This window comes from Ammospiza caudacuta, chromosome 25, assembly GCF_027887145.1.
Source record: "Ammospiza caudacuta isolate bAmmCau1 chromosome 25, bAmmCau1.pri, whole genome shotgun sequence".
NCBI classification, from domain to species: Eukaryota; Metazoa; Chordata; class Aves; order Passeriformes; family Passerellidae; genus Ammospiza; species Ammospiza caudacuta.
The window spans coordinates 7,537,353-7,554,952 of NC_080617.1; the positions used below are offsets into that span (position 1 = coordinate 7,537,353).

At 63.3% G+C, this 17,600-nt stretch overlaps 3 protein-coding genes across 3 annotated transcripts; 1 reads left to right on the forward strand and 2 right to left on the reverse strand.

Annotated features, from left to right (window-relative positions):
* Positions 1 to 1,677: 1,677 nt before the first annotated feature.
* Positions 1,678 to 2,611, forward strand: SFN (stratifin). Its single transcript, XM_058819790.1, has one exon. It carries the CDS (start codon positions 1,834 to 1,836, stop codon positions 2,572 to 2,574), a length of 741 nt encoding a protein of 246 aa, XP_058675773.1. The 5' UTR covers positions 1,678 to 1,833; the 3' UTR covers positions 2,575 to 2,611.
* Positions 2,612 to 8,005: 5,394 nt separating this feature from the next.
* GPN2 (GPN-loop GTPase 2) lies at positions 8,006 to 12,165 on the reverse strand. The gene is made up of 5 exons (XM_058819809.1): positions 11,667 to 12,165; positions 10,327 to 10,483; positions 9,912 to 10,072; positions 9,015 to 9,145; positions 8,006 to 8,564 (listed from the first exon to the last, which is right to left on the reverse strand). Exons 1-5 carry the CDS (start codon positions 12,081 to 12,083, stop codon positions 8,492 to 8,494), a joined length of 939 nt encoding a protein of 312 aa, XP_058675792.1. The 5' UTR covers positions 12,084 to 12,165; the 3' UTR covers positions 8,006 to 8,491.
* A 1,201-nt stretch (positions 12,166 to 13,366) lies between these two features.
* On the reverse strand, positions 13,367 to 17,527 carry GPATCH3 (G-patch domain containing 3). Its single transcript, XM_058819835.1, has 7 exons — positions 17,170 to 17,527; positions 16,599 to 17,005; positions 15,143 to 15,317; positions 14,648 to 14,707; positions 14,276 to 14,397; positions 14,038 to 14,165; positions 13,367 to 13,704 (listed from the first exon to the last, which is right to left on the reverse strand). The coding sequence occupies exons 1-7, from the start codon at positions 17,525 to 17,527 to the stop codon at positions 13,485 to 13,487; spliced, it is 1,470 nt and encodes a 489-aa protein (XP_058675818.1). The 3' UTR covers positions 13,367 to 13,484.
* Between the last annotated feature and the right edge of the window lie 73 nt (positions 17,528 to 17,600).

Consider the following 17,600-nt stretch of genomic DNA (forward strand, 5'->3'; position numbering starts at 1 on the left):
CACCGGGCTGTGGCACAGAATGGGGCCGGTCTGTGCCCACACCGGGCTGTGGCACAGAATGGGGCCGGTCTGTGCCCACACCGGGCTGTGGCACAGAATGGGGCCGGTCTGTGCCCACACCGGGCTGTGGCACAGAATGGGGCCGGTCTGTGCCCACACCGGGCTGTGGCACAGAATGGGGCTGCCCTGTGCCCAAACCGGGCTGTGGCACAGAATGGGGCTGCTCTGTGCCCACACCGGGCTGTGGCACAGAATGGGGCTGCCCTGTGCCCAAACCAGGCTGTGGCACAGAATGGGGCTGCTCTGTGCCCACACCGGGCTGTGCCCAAACCGGGCTGTGGCACAGAATGGGGCTGCTCTGTGCCCACACCGGGCTGTGGCACAGAATGGGGCCGGCCTTGGTGGGGCTGTGGAGGCCATGAAGGGGCTGTGGGACCCATGAAGGGGCTGTGGGCACCTTGGTGGGGCTGGGCACCCTCACGCTGCTGCCACGGGAGCCCCTCGATGGCACCCTGGGCACCCCAAACCCAGCACATGTCAGGGGCTCAGCCAGGAAGGGGTGAACAGCCCGGTGAATTCCTTTTTCCTGAATCCCAGGGTGCAGAGGGGGCGGTGTGAAGGCTGGGGGTGTTTTCCTGGCCTTGAAGCGCCTGGGAAAAGCATCCTCACGTTTTTCCTGCCTCCTCCATCGCAGCAGGGCTGGGGTGGAAGCTCAGCGAGGCACAGGGGGATCCGGCCGGGTGTCGGCAGGCAGGAACAAAGCAGCGAGAGCTCACGGAAAGAATCACAACCCCCTTTCGGCCTGGCGCGGAGCCGGCGGCCCCACCCTGCCCTTCCCGCACGCTCCCGCACGGAGATAAGGCCGGGCCGGGGCCGGGGCTGCGGCAGCGCCCGGCGTGTGGCAACAGGCTCGGAGTGAAACTCAGCGCAAGGCGCAGCTCAGATCCCTATCGGGCACCGCGGCCCACGGCCCGCCCGGAACAGCCCAGATCCTGCAGGGAGAGAAGGCCAAAACCCTGAATTTACGGCCCGAGAGATGCGCAACGGCCCCGGTGCGATGGGCGAGGGCAGCCCTGGGCTGGAGCTGATGGGGATGGGCTGGAGCTGCTGGGGATGGGGTCTCCCCTCTATCCTCCCACCACGGGGAGTTTTTGGGGGTCCCACCTGCGGCTCAAAGGCCAGCGCTGACCGTGCCCCGCTTTTTGGGCCGGTCCCTCCGCGGCGCCTGGGAGAGGTGCGGAGCCTCTGCCTCGGTTTCCCCACCTGTGGGAATAAATACCTGCCCGTCAAGCCCTCGCAATTACCGCCGAGGCAATCTCCACATTAAAAACGACTGTGATATGACTTTTTCGGGGGGGTGGGACCCGTTTTCGCGAGCGGCCGCACCCCGTGGCCCATTTCTCCGGGCTGGGGACGAGCCAGCGCTGCCGCGTCGCCGTGCCCCCGAAGGACAGCGCGGCTCCGCCGCCTCCCCAGCGCTCTCAGCAGCTCCACGGGCGCGTCCCGGTGCCGGGGCGGGCGTTGGCTCAGGGGAGAGCCCCGGGGCAGCCGCGGGTGCCGCACCCACCGGGAGGGCAGGGCGTGGGCCGCCCCCCGCGCCCCCTCCCCGGCCCCGCCGCCCGCGGGCGATGATTCACCGCGATTTTCCTTTTAAGGCCGCGCTCGGCGGGGAGGAAGCAGAGGAGGAGGAGGAGGAGGACACTCCTTGGACCTGGCTGGCTCCTCCTGCTCTCGCTCGAGGCTCCGACGCGCGGCCAAAAGCGAATCCCGGCGGCGGCGCTCGGCAGAGGCTCCGACGGCTCCCGGCCCCGCTGCTCGCCCCGCGTCGCAGGCATGGCAAGAAACCAGCAGGTGCAGAAGGCCAAGCTGGCCGAGCAGGCTGAGCGCTACGAGGACATGGCCGACTTCATGAAGGCCGTGGTGGAGCACGGCGACGAGCTGTCCAACGAGGAGCGCAACCTGCTCTCGGTGGCCTACAAGAACGTGGTGGGCTGCCAGCGCTCGGCCTGGAGGGTCATCTCCAGCATCGAGCACAAGACCGAGGAGGGCGACGACAAGGCGCAGGTGGTGAACGAGTACCGGGAGAAGGTGGAGCAGGAGCTGAACGCCGTCTGCAACAACGTGCTGGGCTTGCTGGACAAGTATCTCATCAAGAAGGACAGCGACACCGAGAGCAAGGTCTTCTACCTGAAGATGAAGGGCGACTACTTCCGATACCTGGCCGAGGTGGCCAGCGGGGACGACCGCCTGTCGACGATAGAGAAGGCCCAGGAGGCCTACCAAGAGGCCATGGACATCAGCAAAAAGGAGATGCAGCCCACGAACCCCATCCGCCTGGGGCTGGCCCTCAACTTCTCCGTGTTCCACTACGAGATCGCCAACGCCCCCGAGCAGGCCATCTCCCTGGCCAAGACCACCTTCGACGAGGCCATGGGCGACCTGCACACGCTCAGCGAAGACTCCTACAAGGACAGCACCCTCATCATGCAGCTGCTCAGGGACAACCTCACGCTATGGACAGCCGAGTGTGCCGGCGAAGACGGCGGCGAGGCTGGCGAAGAGCCCAAGAACTGAGCGTCCCCTGCCCCGCTCCAGACCCTTCGGCATCTCTTCGTGGTTTTTTTTTTTTTTTTTTTGTTTGTTTTTTTTTTTTTAATCTTTTTTTTTAAATTTTTTTTTTTGGTCGGTTTTGGCGGGGAGGAAGGAGTCTCAGCTTCCCCCCAGCCTGGATACCGGGAGTGGGGGTGGTTTTGGCAGGGTCCCTCCCTCCCTCTGCCCCATCCTCTGCTCTGGGGAGGGGGAAAAGAGGGAGAGGGGGTGCCTCTGTCCCGGAGAGCTGCCAGCCCCCAGCTATTTAACATTTTTTTGTGGGGGTGTCCGGTCTGGCTTGTGCCAGCTCCAAACCCCCTGTCCCAGAGGGCTGGAGCAGCGGCAGGAGGAGGTGAGGGGCTGGGCCGGGGCGAGGGGGGGTCCGGGCAGCCCCCCCATTCCGGGAGGGCGTCTCGTGTTGCCTCTGTGCTCCAATAAACCTTCTCCTGCACCTCTGCTCTCGTCTGCCTCGTCTCTCCCTGCGCACATGTCCGGGCAGCTCCGGGCCTGCCTCGCCCCCTTCCCATCCCAGGGTGGGGGCGGCCGGGCCCCCCAGCAGTGGCTGGTGTCAGTACCCCCAGCCCTGGCTGCCCTCGGTGCCCCCCATTCCCCCAGCAGGGTCTTGGGCTGAGCTGCACCCAGTGGAAGGGCTCAGGGCTCTGTGCATCCCTGGGATGGGGATTTTGGCAGCCCCACAAAGAGCTGGCTGCTTTGAGGTGCTCAAAGGTCCCGAGTCCCTGACCCAACCCCATTAATACAAACCCAGAGCTCCCCAAAACCTGCCTCTGACACCCCTGTGAGGGTCCCCAGGTCCTCCCCAATGGCCCCTCTAATTCCAAGGAGGAAAATCCACAAAAGCTGCATGGGCAGCAACACAGGACAGCCCTGGGGTGGGGACGCCCCTCTCGGGGTCCCACATCCCTCTCAAAGTCCCACATCCCTCTCGGGGTCCCACATCCCTCTCGGGGTCCCGGCGCTGGGACAGGTGAAAGCTCAGCACTTCTGGCCCTGGCACGGGGCCACGGCGAGGGCGCAGCTCCCTCCGCCTTCCCCCAGCAGCGCGTTTCAACACGAACGATAATTACAATAAAATACAGTCACGGCACCCTGGGCTATGAGCTCACAGAGCCAGCAGGGCCGGGCAGGAGCTGCCTTTGATGGGAGCCCTGGCAGGGAAGGAAAGGCGCCTGACTCAGGACGTGCTGCAGGGGGACAGGGGGACACGCCAGGCCCCAGCCCAGCCCTGGCCAAATCGCAGCCCGAGGGGTGCAGGGACCCCCAAGCTTTGGGGAATGAGGCACGAGCAGGGATGTGACCCCCTTGGTGCACGCAGGAACTGGGGGAGCGAGGGGCTGGCCTGGGATGTCATGAGGGCTCTGGTGTAGGCAGAGCACAAACCAGCGCTGCTCACCTGGATGGCACACCTGGAGAGGGGGTGCAGAGGGGATGAACCCCTGTGAGCCCCCTGGGCCTCCCCAGCCCCATCACAACACCCTTGGTGCCACCCTGGCCCCCCAAAGTGTCAGGGCTGGTCCTGGGGGACCCCAAAGCGTGGCCTCCCCCTGGCCCCAGGCTCTGCCAGCCTGGGAACAGCCCCAGCCCTGTAATTAGCCAGAGCGGGACTAACAAGCCGAGGGCTCGCGCTGACCCCACGGCCCGGGGACACCCGGACTGGTTAAACTGGGCACGGCGCGGCCGGAGCTGGCGGTGCCGTGCCCAGGAAGGGGAACCGGGCTGTCTGTCCGGCCCTGGGGCTCTGGGTTCCCCCCTGGCTCCCCAGGAGTTAACTGATTTCAACAGCTCCCGAAATTGCAGCGTGGCTGGGCCGTGTGGGAGGAAGGTGCTCCCCGCTCCCAGCCGGTCCTGCAGCTTTTCCACGCTGGGGAGGAGGAGCCCTGGCTCCCAGGACACTCCTGTGAGAGGCTTGTGCTGCTGGGGAGCTCCCTGGGGTCCTTCTGTCCCCCTGCTTCACCCAGGATGGGGGCACCCAGGTGGAAGGACCAGGGGGACATCGGGACCTCCATCCCCAGCCTGGTCCTTGTCTGTGGAATGCTCTCGGCATTCCCATCTGCAGGAGCATCCAGAAAAGCTCTCAAATGGATCAGTTTTAGTGTCCTAAACACCCTTAGAGCAGAGGGACTGGGTGCCAGGGCCAAGGAGTGTGCCCACCTCACAGTCACTGCCCAGCAGGGCCCTGGCACTGCCCCTTTGGGGGCTGTGGGGACAATGCCACCAAAGCAGGGCTGTAGGGCCAGCAGGGACGTTCTGCTGCCTGCCAAAGGCTCTGCCCAGCCTGGGTGGCAGCAGCAGGACCCACAGCCCTGCCCGTCCTTGTCACCAGCCTCCCCCAGGGCTCTGTGCCCAGGGCTGGGGCTGGGCACCACCAGTCTGGGCACCCAGACATGGAGTGCCCATCGTCCCTGGCCTGGGCAGCCTCCTGCCAGGCTGGCACCACTGCCTGCTCTGGGGACCTTGGCGTTTTTGGAGGAGGTTTTATCCCCATTGGAAAGCACCTCTTGATGGGGAAACTGCTTCTGAGCAGGAGCTCCATGATGGAGCTGGAAATCAGGGCTGGAATCCAGGGGGGACCCAGGAAAGCCCAGATCTGTGGCTGTGATGGGTGCTCAAACCCCTCCATCCCCAAAATGACACCCTCAGGGTCAGCGCCACGGTCAGGGTGGGCTCAGCAGCAGGAGCAGCCCAGGGCAGGGTGGGCTCTCAGGGCAGGGTGGGCTCAGCAGCCGGAGCAGCTCTGTCAGGGTGGGCTCAGCAGCAGGAGCAGCTCTGTCAGGGTGGGCTCAGCAGCAGGAGCAGCCCAGGGCAGGGTGGGCTCTCAGGGCACGGTGGGCTCAGCAGCCGGAGCAGCTCTGTCAGGGTGGGCTCAGCAGCCGGAGCAGCTCTGTCAGGGTGGGCTCAGCAGCAGGAGCAGCCCAGGGCAGGGTGGGCTCTCAGGGCACGGTGGGCTCAGCAGCAGGAGCAGCTCTGTCAGGGTGGGCTCAGCAGCAGGAGCAGCCCAGGGCAGGGTGGGCTCTCAGGGCACGGTGGGCTCAGCAGCCGGAGCAGCTCTGTCAGGGTGGGCTCAGCAGCAGGAGCAGCTCTGTCAGGGTGGGCTCAGCAGCAGGAGCAGCCCAGGGCAGTCAGGGTGGGCTCAGCAGCCGGAGCAGCCCAGGGCAGGGTGGGCTCTCAGGGCACGGTGGGCTCAGCAGCAGGAGCAGCTCTGTCAGGGTGGGCTCAGCAGCAGGAGCAGCTCTGTCAGGGTGGGCTCAGCAGCAGGAGCAGCTCTGTCAGGGTGGGCTCAGCTCAGCAGCAGGAGCAGGCCAGCAGAAAGCTGAGCCCCCTCCCAGGGACGTGCCAGGCTTGGGGTGACTCATCCCGGCCCTTGGCCCCGCCGATTGCTCAAGGCAGTGACAGCAGACAGTGTCACCTCCCTGGCAGCCCAAGTGTCCCCTCCCTGCCCGGGGTGTGTGGGGCGCAGGGACAGGCTCCTCTCACCCTGCCTTCCAAACAGGGCTCCAGCAGGGCAGGAGCGGAGCTGTCCCCTCTGGGCTCTGGGTTCAGCCCCTGGTTCATCTCTAAGAAGCTCCTTGGTGTAAAACTCTGCAGTTTTGGGGCTGAGGCTCTCTGAGGCCTGAGCTTTTCCTGGCTGCAGCACAGCAGAGGATCCTGAGCTGAGCTGAGCAGTTTCCATCCCAAGGCTGAGGCTGCAGATATCCAGGGCATTCCAATAAAAAAGCCAAAAAGCCACAAAAGCTTTGATGGCTCTTGCGTAACTCAGCCTGACCTGACCATACCCTTTTAAGCCACCAAATCTCTCAAAGCCAGGAAAAAGCCACTATAAAATTAATATTTTTATGATCCAGTCTCCCACCCCTTCACAGCAGCTACAGAGCTCCAAAAGGAGCAGGACAAGGCCACGAGCCACAGGGTGAGGATGGGATTTCAGCTCAGGTATGGTGAGATTGGCTTCCAGAGCCCCAGCACTGAAATGCAGCTGCTGGGTCCCAGCCAGGAACACCCAGGGAAATTCCTGGGTTCTGGGGAGAGCTGAGGCCCTGGCAGCCCTCTGGGATTCGCCTTTGGTATCTGAAATCTCAGTTTCATTGGGAAGGGGTCTGGGTGAAGCACAAGCATTGTGCGTCTGCACCCTCCTCTCCCTGAGCTCCTCCTGGTCCCCAAATCCTGGCCACAGAGTTGGGAGATGAGGGAAAAATTCATTTAAATTCCTTGTCCCGCTGCCCAAGACCCCGTTCACATTTAGAACCATCAAGGATCCAGTCTCCAATCCCTCTGCCAAGGGCCAAACCATCCTGTGAGAAAATCCTGCTGCATTTTATGCAACATCTTGGGCAAGAGGTGATGCTGAGTCTGCAGAGCTGGGACTGGGAGTTGTGCCTGCTCCCATCCCTGTGGGGCTGCCAGGAGGCACCCGGGGGCTCCCTGATGTGGACACCCCCCCGGCACCCCCAGCCCTGCCAATCCACACCCCAAACCTCCTGATCCACCCCCAGCCCTCCCAATCCACCCCCAGCCCTCCCAATCCACCCCCCAAACCTCCTGATCCACCCCCAGCTCTCCCAATCCACCCCCAGCCCTCCCAATTCACCCCCAGCCCTCCCGATCCACCCCCAGCCCTCCCAATTCACCCCCAATCCACCCCCAGCCCTCCCAATCCACCCCCAGCCCTCCCAATTCACCCCCAGCCCTCCCGATCCACCCCCAGCCCTCCCAATTCACCCCCAATCCACCCCCAGCCCTCCCAATTCACCCCCAGCTCTCCCAATCCACCCCCAGCCCTCCCAATTCACCCCCAATTCACCCCCAGCCCTCCCGATCCACCCCCAGCTCTCCCAATCCACCCCCAGCCCTCCCAATCCACCTCCAGCCCTCCCAATTCACCCCCAATCCAGCCCCAGCTCTCCCAATTCACCCCCAGCCCTCCCGATCCACCCCCAGCCCTCCCAATCCACCCCCAGCCCTCCCAGTCCCTGCCCCAGCTGCTGCCTGGAGCAGGGCTCGGAGCAGGGAGCACACTCGAGCCCCAGAGCTGCAGCAGCACAGCCAGAGGGAATCCCACGGGCAGCAGGGGAAGCCCCAGGATTTGGGACGTGGAGAGAGCAAGGCCAGGAGAGGGAAGGTGGATGAGGACAGCCAGGGCTGCTCCTGGGAAAGGCCCGAGATGCAAACCACGAGCTGAGTCACACAGGGGCTTTGTCAGCCCAAAGGAGCCGAGCTGGCATTCTGCGTGTGTGCCCTGGATGGTGCAGGAGCTGTGCCCTGCCTGCTGCCCCCAGCCCCGCCAGGCTGAGCCTGTTCCCAGCAGGGCACAGGGCACAGGCCCTTTGGCCCCGGGCTCCACAGCGCTCCTGCGTTTATTTACTCAGCTTCAGCAAACTCTAAGATGAAAGTGAGACCGAGGAGCGTTTTATTAAGAAAGAGTCCATCATTATTTCTAAGAAAAAGAAAAACAAACATCTTTCTGTCCTTGGGACGGCGTGGAGGCGTCCTGGCCTGGATTCTGCTGGGAGTGTGGGGCCCCTGCACGCTCCTCCTGCAGCACACCCAGGCCCGCTGCCTCCACTCTCACTGCACACCAGGCAGCTCCTGCTGATTTTTCTTCTCTGGATCTATCTTGGTCAAGATGGAGGAGACTTTATCTCACTGCTTTTCCTTGGTCTCCCTGCCTTCCCTGGCTCAATCTCTCTGTTCCTAAGGGAAGACCCTCGGCCACCTCCCTTCTGCCAAAGCCCTGCTCTGGGCAGCAGGCCTGAAGCTCGGGAGGTCAAACCCACCCAGAGAGGGTCCAGACTCTGCCTGGAAAGGTTTCCAGTGGCTCTGAGTCACAGCCGAAGCTCCGGGTAGGAAAAGGAGAGGTGTCAAAACAGAGGAGCCGGGGAAGGGCGTGTCACAGATCCATCACCTCCTCTTCCACAGCTTTGTCCTGAGATTGCACATACTTCTCCTGCACTGCCAGGGTGCTGATAACGCAGTAATTAAGGAAAACGAGGGGCTGGGCTCAAACACTCCCTTCTGCAGGAGCTCTGAAGTTCCCAGCGAGGACCCAGCCCAGCCTCACATTAGCCCCGAGGCCATCGGGAAGAGGCAGCATCACCTGAGTTACTTCTGGCTCTGCCTGATCCCAGGCCTGACAAGTCCAGGAGAATCAATTGCATGGTTGGAGGAGAAGGAAAGAACCCACCCATGGGAAGGTGAGAGAGAGGAAAGTTGTCAAAAGGTTCCTGACAAGTTCACAGTATGGATTCCCAACCTTTGGGGGGTTTGGTGGGGACAGGTGTCTGTCCCAGGCCGGGATGAGCACACCCCACTCCCCACGTGTGTGTCACCCTCCAGATGATGAACCTGGGCCTGCAGATTCAGCCTCTGTCCCCCAGGGAGAGGGAAACGGAGCCCAGCAGCAGAGAGGATACGAGGAGAAGTGGAAGTCGGCGCCCACAGCCGCCGACATGAGCGCCTCCAGGCTGCGCTGCTCCCGCTCCCCGAAGGAATATCCATTGGCCTTGTCCACAGCCTGCAGCACCTGCCTCATGCTCTGCTTGTCCTGCACGAGAGAGCTCCTGTGCCTGCTGCTTCCCCACAGGCAGCAGCTCCCTCCCTCCCTCCCTCCCTCCCTCCCCACGCTGGCCTGGGCCCCTTGGGGCCACCCTGACAGCCCAAGGGCTGGGGACACCAACAGGGACTAACAGGGACAAACAGGGACACCAACAGGGTCACCAACGGAGACAAACAGGGACAAACAGGGACACCAACAGGGTCACCAACAGGGACAAACAGGGACACCAACAGGGACTAACAGGGACAAACAGGGACACCAACAGGGTCACCAACAGGGACAAACAGGGACACCAACAGGGTCACCAACAGGGACAAACAGGGACACTGCCACTGGCACTCCACCCTCTCATTCCCTTTCATCACCTTCCCCCAGCCCATTTGCCTGCTGACACTTCTGCCAACTGCCAGATTAAGGGCATTTCCAGCCGTCCCTCCCTCCCCCTTCTCATTATTCACTGCTCCCTAATTTAACAGGGCTTTAGGTGACCCTCAGCCCAGGCTGGAAATGCAGGCCGGAAGAGCTGAAGGAAGGGGGAGCCTGGATTGCCCACCCCAGGACACAAGGCCCAGGTAGCCCCAGGCTCATCAGCCTTTTTCTTTCCTTTGGCTGCCACAGATCATTTACAATCTGGCTGTGCTCTCCTGCTTTCCCCGAGTCTCTTCAGAGCTGAGGTTTCCAGCCCCGTGGCTCTGAGCACACAAAAAGCAGCTGCAGCACATGCAGGGCTCCCTGCTCCCTGCTGCTGGCTCACCTGGACGTTGAGGGGCACGAAGGACACCAGGCTGTAGTCCTCAATCACCTCCACCAGCTTCTCGTTGAGGCGGCGGAAATTCCTGAAGAAGGGATCGGAGGCCAAGTGGTCCACAAGGTAAGAGAGGTCCAGCACCTCAGTGTAATAATCCAGGTTGAAAGCTGCAGGGCGACAGGGAGCTCTGAGGGCAGGCTGGCAGCTGAGGAGCACAGTGGGATCTGCAGTTCCTCACCCAGCCCCGTTCTCGCACAGCTGATTTGCACCTGGCACCCCAATTCCACTCCCCTGCCCCTCAAGTTCCACGTGCGAGACCAGAAAGGAGCTCTGAGCCACCCTGCCTAGTGGAAGGGAGGCAGAAGAGGTGAGGTGTGAGCTCCCTCGCCCCCAGAGCAGGCTGTGGTCAGCAGATCCTCACCCAGCTTCCCGTAGTGCTCGATCAGGTCCATCTTGGAGAGGACGTTGACGTGGGGCAGCTCCACGTGCAGCATGGTGGACAGCGAGGTGCAGAGCACCGAGATGAACTTGCCGGGGTCTGTGCAGTAGTGGGAGTCCACCAGGTGCACGGCAGCCAGCTGGGCAGTAAGGGACACAGTCAGAGGCGCTCTTCCCCTGTGAGCAGCCCACCCTGCCCGTGGCACAGCCTGGAAGGGGCACAGGAGAACCTGCCCAGCCCTGGCTGCACCTCCTGGGGAATGAGCTCCCACCTCCTGCCCACTAAACAGCACCAGAGAATCCTGGTTTGGGTCAGAGGGGACCCAAAGCCCCCCCAGTGCCAGCAGCAGTACCTGCAGCTCACCACCTTCTGCTGGGAGAGTCCCCTGTGGGTGGCACGAATAATTAATAATTGCACTAAGGAGCACTTTGATTCCCTGGGTTTTGTGTGGCTGTAACGATGTGGTCCCAGAGCTGGGGAAGTCACTCCAAGTCAGGGCTCTGGGGCTGAGTCACAGCAGCAGAGCCCAGCCAGTCTGGGGCTCCCAGGCAGAGCAGGACCAGCCCTGCACATGTCTCATTTTAGCAACTCCAATCCCGTGTCCACTCACTCCAATGAAAATAAGCTCTAATGTGCAGATTCCCAGTGACATTCCCAGGCAAATGAAGCTGCCCTTCTTGCTCAGAGCACGCAGGGTTTGCAGTTGGTGGCGCAGCCCTGCCGCAGAGCAAGCGCAGCGTCAGCAGCTCGGGGCTGCTCTCACCTGCAGCTCCCGTTGTGCAAGAGCCCAGAGCCCGGCCCAGGGCTGCTGCAGGGCCCTGCTGGGGCTGCAGGGGTTCTGCTGGGGCTGCAGCAGGGCCTGGCACGGCCCCTGCATTCCTCAGGGCAGTGCCAAGGCTCCCGGCACGCACAGAACCCACCCTGGTGAAACCCCCCCGGGCTGGGGGAGGATCCTGCAGCACAGCAGGACACGCTCCTGCCCAGCCCTGGGAGTGCTCAGGGACAGGCTGGGGTTCTCTGGAAGGTGTCCCTGCCCATGGAATGGACTGGAACGAGACGGGCTTTGAGCTCCTCTCCAACCCAACACATTCTGGGATTCTGTGTGAAGTGTGAGGAAGGAATCTGTGCTCCTGTTCCCACTAAAAGCCCTGACAGGACATTCTTTTGCCAGTCTCTCCCAGCATAAAACAGGGCAAAACTCCCCTCCTTCCCTGAAAAAGCCGCTTCACCTAAAGCCCACAAACCTCCTGAAGGCAGCAGCCACGAGCCCCCCCAGCCCCAGGGGTGTGGAGCCGCCTGCGGCTCCCCCAGCCCATCCCTACCCTGAAATTCCACTTGGCCAGCTGGGCCAAGACGTTCTTGAGGGCCTGGTGGTGGGTGTAGAGCTCCACCTGCCCGGGGCAGTCGAAGAGCAGGTAGTGTCCCCGCAGCCCCCGCAGCCGCTCCCGCAGCCAGTCGGCGTTGGCCTCCAGGTACTCCATGCAGTAGAGCAGCCCCCCGTTGGGGCCCAGCCCCAGGCTGCCCATCACGTCGGGCAGGGTGACCAGCTCGCCGATGTCCAGGGCGCAGGGCCCGGGCAGGGCCTCGTTGGCGGGGTCCAGGTTCACCACGGCCACGGGGCGGCCCAGCCGCGCCAGGAACTCCCGCATGGCCTGGCAGTAGGTGCTCTTCCCCGAGCCCGGGGGGCCGATCACCACCTGGCCAAAGGCCAGCGAGCTGGGCCGGCTGTCCTCAGCCATGCTGGGTCATCCTCCTGCTGCTGCCGGGCTGCGGGGACACGGGGACAGGCTCTGATACAGGGGACACGGGGACAGTGCCCCAGCGAGGGTCTGACCTGTATAGGGACAGGGTATGATAGAGGAGACAACATCCCATTGAAGGCTTGATCTGTGTTTATAGGGCCCATTTATCCCCACCACCCCATCTGTTCCCGAGTTTCCCTCGCGCCCCCTCTTCTCCGTCACGACCCTCCTTCCCCGCTCCCGCTTTCCCCCTCCCATCTCCCGTCCTTGCCCAGACCGCTTCATCCCCGGTTATCCCCCCAGTCCCGGTTATCTCCCCCATCCCTGTTATCCCTCCCCCGTCCCGGCTATCCCCCCCGTTATCCCGGTATTTCTCCCCGGTCCCGCAGCCGCTCACCGCCGCCGGTGCCCCCGCGGTGGGTCCGGGTGCCCGCGGGCCCCGAGCGCCGCGTTCCGGGAGCGGAGCGGCCGCCGCTCCCACAGCGCCCCCTGGCGGCCGGGGGGACGCGCAGCCCCGCCCGGGACTCGGTCACGGCGAGGGTCGAGGGTTCGAGTCCCGGGCCCGGCTCTTGTCCCTCCAGCACCGCCCCAGCCCCGCTTTTTAACAAATCACAGAATAAATTGGGTTGGAAAAGGCCTCTGAGAGCATCGAGGTCTAGGTCTCACCAGCGCCAGCACGATGGCACTGAGTGCCACGCCCAGTTTCTCTGGGTACAGTGACTCCACCACGTGCCTGGGCAGCCCCTTCCCAACGTCTAATCCCCCTTTCTGTGAATAAATTCTTCCTAATGCCTACCCTCAGCCTTCTCCCAGGCGGCTACACCCTCTTGGCAGGTATAAGGAGGAATTCCTCCCTGCGTTTTCCCCCTTCACCCCTTCAGGAATTCACACAGGGTCTGGCCTGCCAGCACTGGGTCACTGGCACAGAGCTGTCCCCTGTGCCAGTGCCTGGGGAACAGGGCAGAGCAGCCTGGAAAGCACCTGCTACCAGAGCCACAGGGAAGGCAGAGAATCCCCCTGCAGGCTGGCAGGACCAGGCTTTCATCCCTGCCCGAGCGGGACAGCCACACCCCAGGAATGCTCGGGCAGGGAAGGAGTTACCCTGCCCTGCCTGTACTTGTCCTTCCCTGCCTCCCAGGCTGAGTTCTGCTTCCTCCGCCTCACCAATGCACACATTCGGTTGATCCCAGCACGAATGTAAGTGTTAATCACCTTAAATCCTTCTCCATTCACACCAAACACCATTTCCTTTCATTTGACAGAAAAAAAACCCACTGTGGTGATTTTAATTACAAATCTATATTTTTACTAAAAATAAATACAAAACCACCCTGCTTACACTCAGGCCAGGAGCCAGCCTGGCCTGGGGAGCAGGACAAAGGCTGTGACAGTCCCTGCTCAGCGTGGCTGGGCCCTGAGGCTGCCCAGGGCGGGCTGGGACGCTCGGACAAAGGCCATGTCCTGCCTGTACTTCATGGCCGTGAGGGGCTGGCGCCTCAGCAGCTGGTCACCCATGTCCTGGGGCTCAGGCTCATCATAGATGGTGGAGATGACAACAGAGCTGTCACCACGGGGCTTCTTCCTCCTCACAAAGGTTGGCAGCTTCTCCCCGTGGTACCTGCAGGGAAGCAGGAAGGTTTGGTTGGAGCTGCAGAGGCCATCAGGCATCCCCTGAGCTTCCCAGCTCCTTTCCTGGAATGGTTTGGGCTGGAAGGGACCTTAAACCCACCCAGTTGCACCCTGTGCCATGGGCAGGGACAGCTCCCAGAGGCTCCAGCCCTGCTCCATCAAGGAGCCCCAGCTTTCAGGAGGAGCAGCCTGCTTGGCTATGGAGGCTGTGGAACTGCCCAGCTGTGCAGGGATCACCCCTGGGACAGCCCTTTGCAGCCCCTCAGTGCTGTGAGCCTGGGCACAGGGGGAACAGGGGCTGGGAGGGCACTTGGGAACTCACCCCAGCCCCCTCTTGCACCGGGGGTTCTGACCCTCGTTGTCCAGAGCTTCAGCCATGCCAGAGTTGCTGCTGCCCAGGCCCAGCCCCTCTGTCCAGCCCTGCTGCTCCAGGACCTTCCTGCCAAATCCCTGAGAGAGAGGAGAAAACCATCACAGACTTGCTGGACAAATCCCACCCTCATCTTCCCACAGCCAAGACCTCTCCTCCTCCTCCTGAGAGGAAGGCAGAGCTCTCCCACCTTGGTGTGCCTCTCGAAGGTGCCGATGTGCTGCCCTGACACAGAGCCATCCTCCAGCCCGGCCCGGAGCCGCTGCTCCAGCCACATCTGCACCGAGTCCCGGGCGTCCTTGTCCCCTCCATCTGGGGACAAAGCAGCCACAGTCAGCACAGGCCAGCCCAGCCAGCCTGGGCACCACCAGCGTGCTCCCCAGAGCGCCAGCACAGGAGGCAGAACCTGTTCTTTTTGGCAAGCCTTGCTGCCAGACCAGAAAAACACAGTTTCAGGTTCACTGACAGCCTGGGTGCTTTCAAAGAATGACAAAGAGCTCCTGAATTGTGCATGGTCAGAAGTTGCCTGGTTCCCCTGGGGAGGGTGGCTCAGCTCTCATACCTTTGTCATAGTAGATGCTCATGTCCACGTCCCAGTCGTCGGCTGTCTGCTCGTCAAAGTCTGCCAAGAGAAGGGAAGCAGCACTTTGGGTGAGCTCTGGCACAGGGCAGCTCTTTCCCTGTTCCCTGGAGCAGAGCCTGACCCTCCCAGCTGTCCCCTCCTGGCAGGAGCTGTGCAGAGCCACAGGGTCCCCCCTGAGCCTCCTTTGCTCCAGGCTGAGCCCCTTCCCAGCTCAGCCCCTGCCCTGGGCACTCCCCAGCCCCTCCATGTCTCTGGACACAGCTCTGCACTCAGGGTGGTGCCTCAGCAGCGCCAGCACAGAGGAAATGGCCTTAGAGGCCCCCCAAACCCCACTGCCCACCCAAGAGGCTGCCAGCAACACCACGGGGGTCTCTGGTGACCAGCTTTGTGCCCAAGGGAGGGCTCAGCAGCCAGGGCACGGTGCTGGGGGCTCCAGCTGGCCCGTGGGCTCGGTGGCACAAACAGCAGGGTCACCTGCATCCTGCTCCTGCCAGAACTGGGCATCCGTGTAGAACACGAGGCCGGAGCCGCCCTTCTCCCACTTGAGCTCGATCTCCTCCTCGAAGAGGCGCTCGCGCAGCCGCTCCTGCTGCGTCACGTCCTCGTGCAGCGCCGCGTGCCGCTGCCACTCCTCGCACGTGTCATTGTCCTGCGGGGGACAGCGGGGCGTGGGATGGGGCTGGGACACAGCACAGCCCAGCATGGAGCTGAGACACTGCACAGCCCCCTGCCACTCCTCGCACGTGTCATTGTCCTGCGGGGGACAGCGGGGCGTGGGATGGGGCCGGGACACAGCACAGCCCCCTCCTCACACGTGTCACTGTCCGGCAAGGACGATCTGGGATGGAGCTGGGACAGCAGCTGAGCCCTCTCCCGCTCCCTGCCCCGTCCCACCGCCCTCCCCTGGAGCAGCGGTGCTCAGGCCCTGACACGAGGGATGAGCTCATCCCTGACTCAGAGCCCTGCCAGCTCAGCAGGAGCAATCCCAGAGCAGCCCCAGCCCACGGGCCCCAGCTGATGCCCATGTAAGGAGCAGGGCTGCTGGACCTCAGTCAGCACAGCAGGGAGCTCATTCCACTGCAGCTGATGCCTGGAGACTGCGTGGGCTCCAGGAAGCAGCTCCTGGCACAGACACAGAGCTGCCAGCCCAGTCCTGGGCACAGCCACTGCCCAGCCACAAGAATGGCTGCAGAGCCAGGAACAGCCCGGGAGAAACAGCTGCAGGAGTCTGTTCAGTCTGAAGGAGGAAAGGTTGAATAAAAAGCTGGGAAAAGGAGGGAACAAAGCATCCCTGTGCCCCACATTGCCAGGAGAAAGGAACGGGGTGCAGCTGCAGCAGAGATTTGGCATCTGAGTTAATTCTGGAGCAGCAGAGAACGGGAATGGCTTGCCTGGGGATCTGTAATGACAGAGCTTTGGGAGAACAGGCCAGAGAGGCGTCTGCCAGGGACAGGGCTGGGATGGCTCCTGCCCTGCCCATTCTCCAGGAGCCTTTGTCACTGAAGCCATGCTCCCCAGAGTGACTAACCCCCAGTGCAGGAGCAGCCGAGGTCAGCCCTCTGTGCAGCTCTGCACGTCCTCCCAGCACAGCAACGGGATGGAGCAGGGGACACAACCCAGCCTCTGCCACCCCGTCTGCCCGGCAGCGGGACAGGACCTGCTGGGCAGCACCAGCCTCCCCTCTGCTCCTCCTCAGATCAGAGTCTTTGGGATCAACCCCCAGCACTCCCTGAGCAGTTCTGGGGGGCTCAGTGCCCCAGTCCCTGCCCCGAGGGGCTCAGTGCACCAAGGGGTGAACAATCCTGTTTCAAAGCTGGTTTTAACATGCCATTTATCCAACTAAGAGATGAAAAATGAGCTCACAGATGGGATCTGCCCTCACAGCTCCAACAGCCCAGCCCACAGGACGGTGCTGGAATGTTCCACTTACGTCATCGGAGTTTGACTCCTCTTCCTCCTGCTGCTGCCCCTCCTCATCCTCCTGGGGCTGGGCAGGCTGAGTCAGCGCCACGGGCTCCTCTCCCTCGGTGATCTCATCCCCCGCAGCCGTGTAGACTCGCTCCTCCTCGGGCACGGTGTCGGTGCCCGGGTACTGGAAGGGCACGTTCCCATACCTGCGGGAGGAGCCCGTCCTGGGAAAATCCAGCTGCAGACGGGAGATGACACGGGGGGGCAGGCGGCAGGCGCGGATCAGCTCCAGGAACACGCCCAGGGGGGTGCCCACGTTCCCGCGGGGCATGAACGAGGGCGGGTTCAGCTCGGGCAGCCGCCGCAGCTCCGCCTCCGTCACCGCCGGGCCGGCGGCAGCCGCGGCCGGGCTGGGGGGAACCTCCGGGCCTGCGGGGACAACGAGGGGACAGGGGAGGCTGTGAGGCGCTCACGAGCAGGAGGGGGATAAGCAGAGCCCACAGGGGTTCTTCCTGCCTCGGAGCAGATTTAACGCGTTAAGGAAGCCCCAGGAGGAGCTTTAACCACCCGGTGCCCGAGGGTCCCGCCCGTACCTGTCCCGGCGCTCAGGCGGACCCTGCGGATGAGGCAGCGGCCGGGCAGCGCGGCGCCGTCGGGCCCGAGCCAGCGCTTGCCCGAGTACATGCGGACGAAGCGGCGGGCACGGCCGGGCCGCACGGACACCAGGCAGCAGCAGGTGCGCGGCGCCGAGGCCCCGCCGCCGCCGGCCGCTGGCGGGCGCTCGGGGCGGTGCCGGTAGTGGAAGCAGAGGAAGCCGCCGGCCGCCAGGAACTGGCTGAAGTAGGCGCGGAGCTGCGCGGAGCGGAGCGCGGCCGGGATGCCGCTCACCAGGCAGTACCGGGCCGCGCCGCCATCGCCGCCATCGCCGCCGGTACCGCTGGGCGCCGCCATCTCGGCCCGTCGGGGCTGGCGCGCTGTGATGACGTTGTGCGCGGTGATGTCGTTGCGCGTGCAGTGATGACGT

Bases quoted from the DNA above. Each gene is read 5' to 3' on its own strand.
- SFN (XM_058819790.1), top strand. From the start codon at position 1,834: ATGGCAAGAAACCAGCAGGTGCAGAAGGCCAAGCTGGCCGAGCAGGCT.
- GPATCH3 (XM_058819835.1), bottom strand. From the start codon at position 17,527: ATGGCGGCGCCCAGCGGTACCGGCGGCGATGGCGGCGATGGCGGCGCG. The intron at 14,708-15,142 runs GTGACCCTGCTG...TTCTCTTGGCAG, and splicing joins CTGGCAGGAGCAGGATGCAG to ACTTTGACGAGCAGACAGCC. The intron at 14,166-14,275 runs GTGGGAGAGCTC...CCTCTCTCTCAG, and splicing joins CCTTCGAGAGGCACACCAAG to GGATTTGGCAGGAAGGTCCT.
- GPN2 (XM_058819809.1), bottom strand. From the start codon at position 12,083: ATGGCTGAGGACAGCCGGCCCAGCTCGCTGGCCTTTGGCCAGGTGGTG. The intron at 10,484-11,666 runs GTAGGGATGGGC...CTTACTGCCCAG, and splicing joins TGGCCAAGTGGAATTTCAGG to CTGGCTGCCGTGCACCTGGT. The intron at 8,565-9,014 runs GTATCCTCTCTG...CTGCGTTATCAG, and splicing joins GCCGACTTCCACTTCTCCTC to CACCCTGGCAGTGCAGGAGA.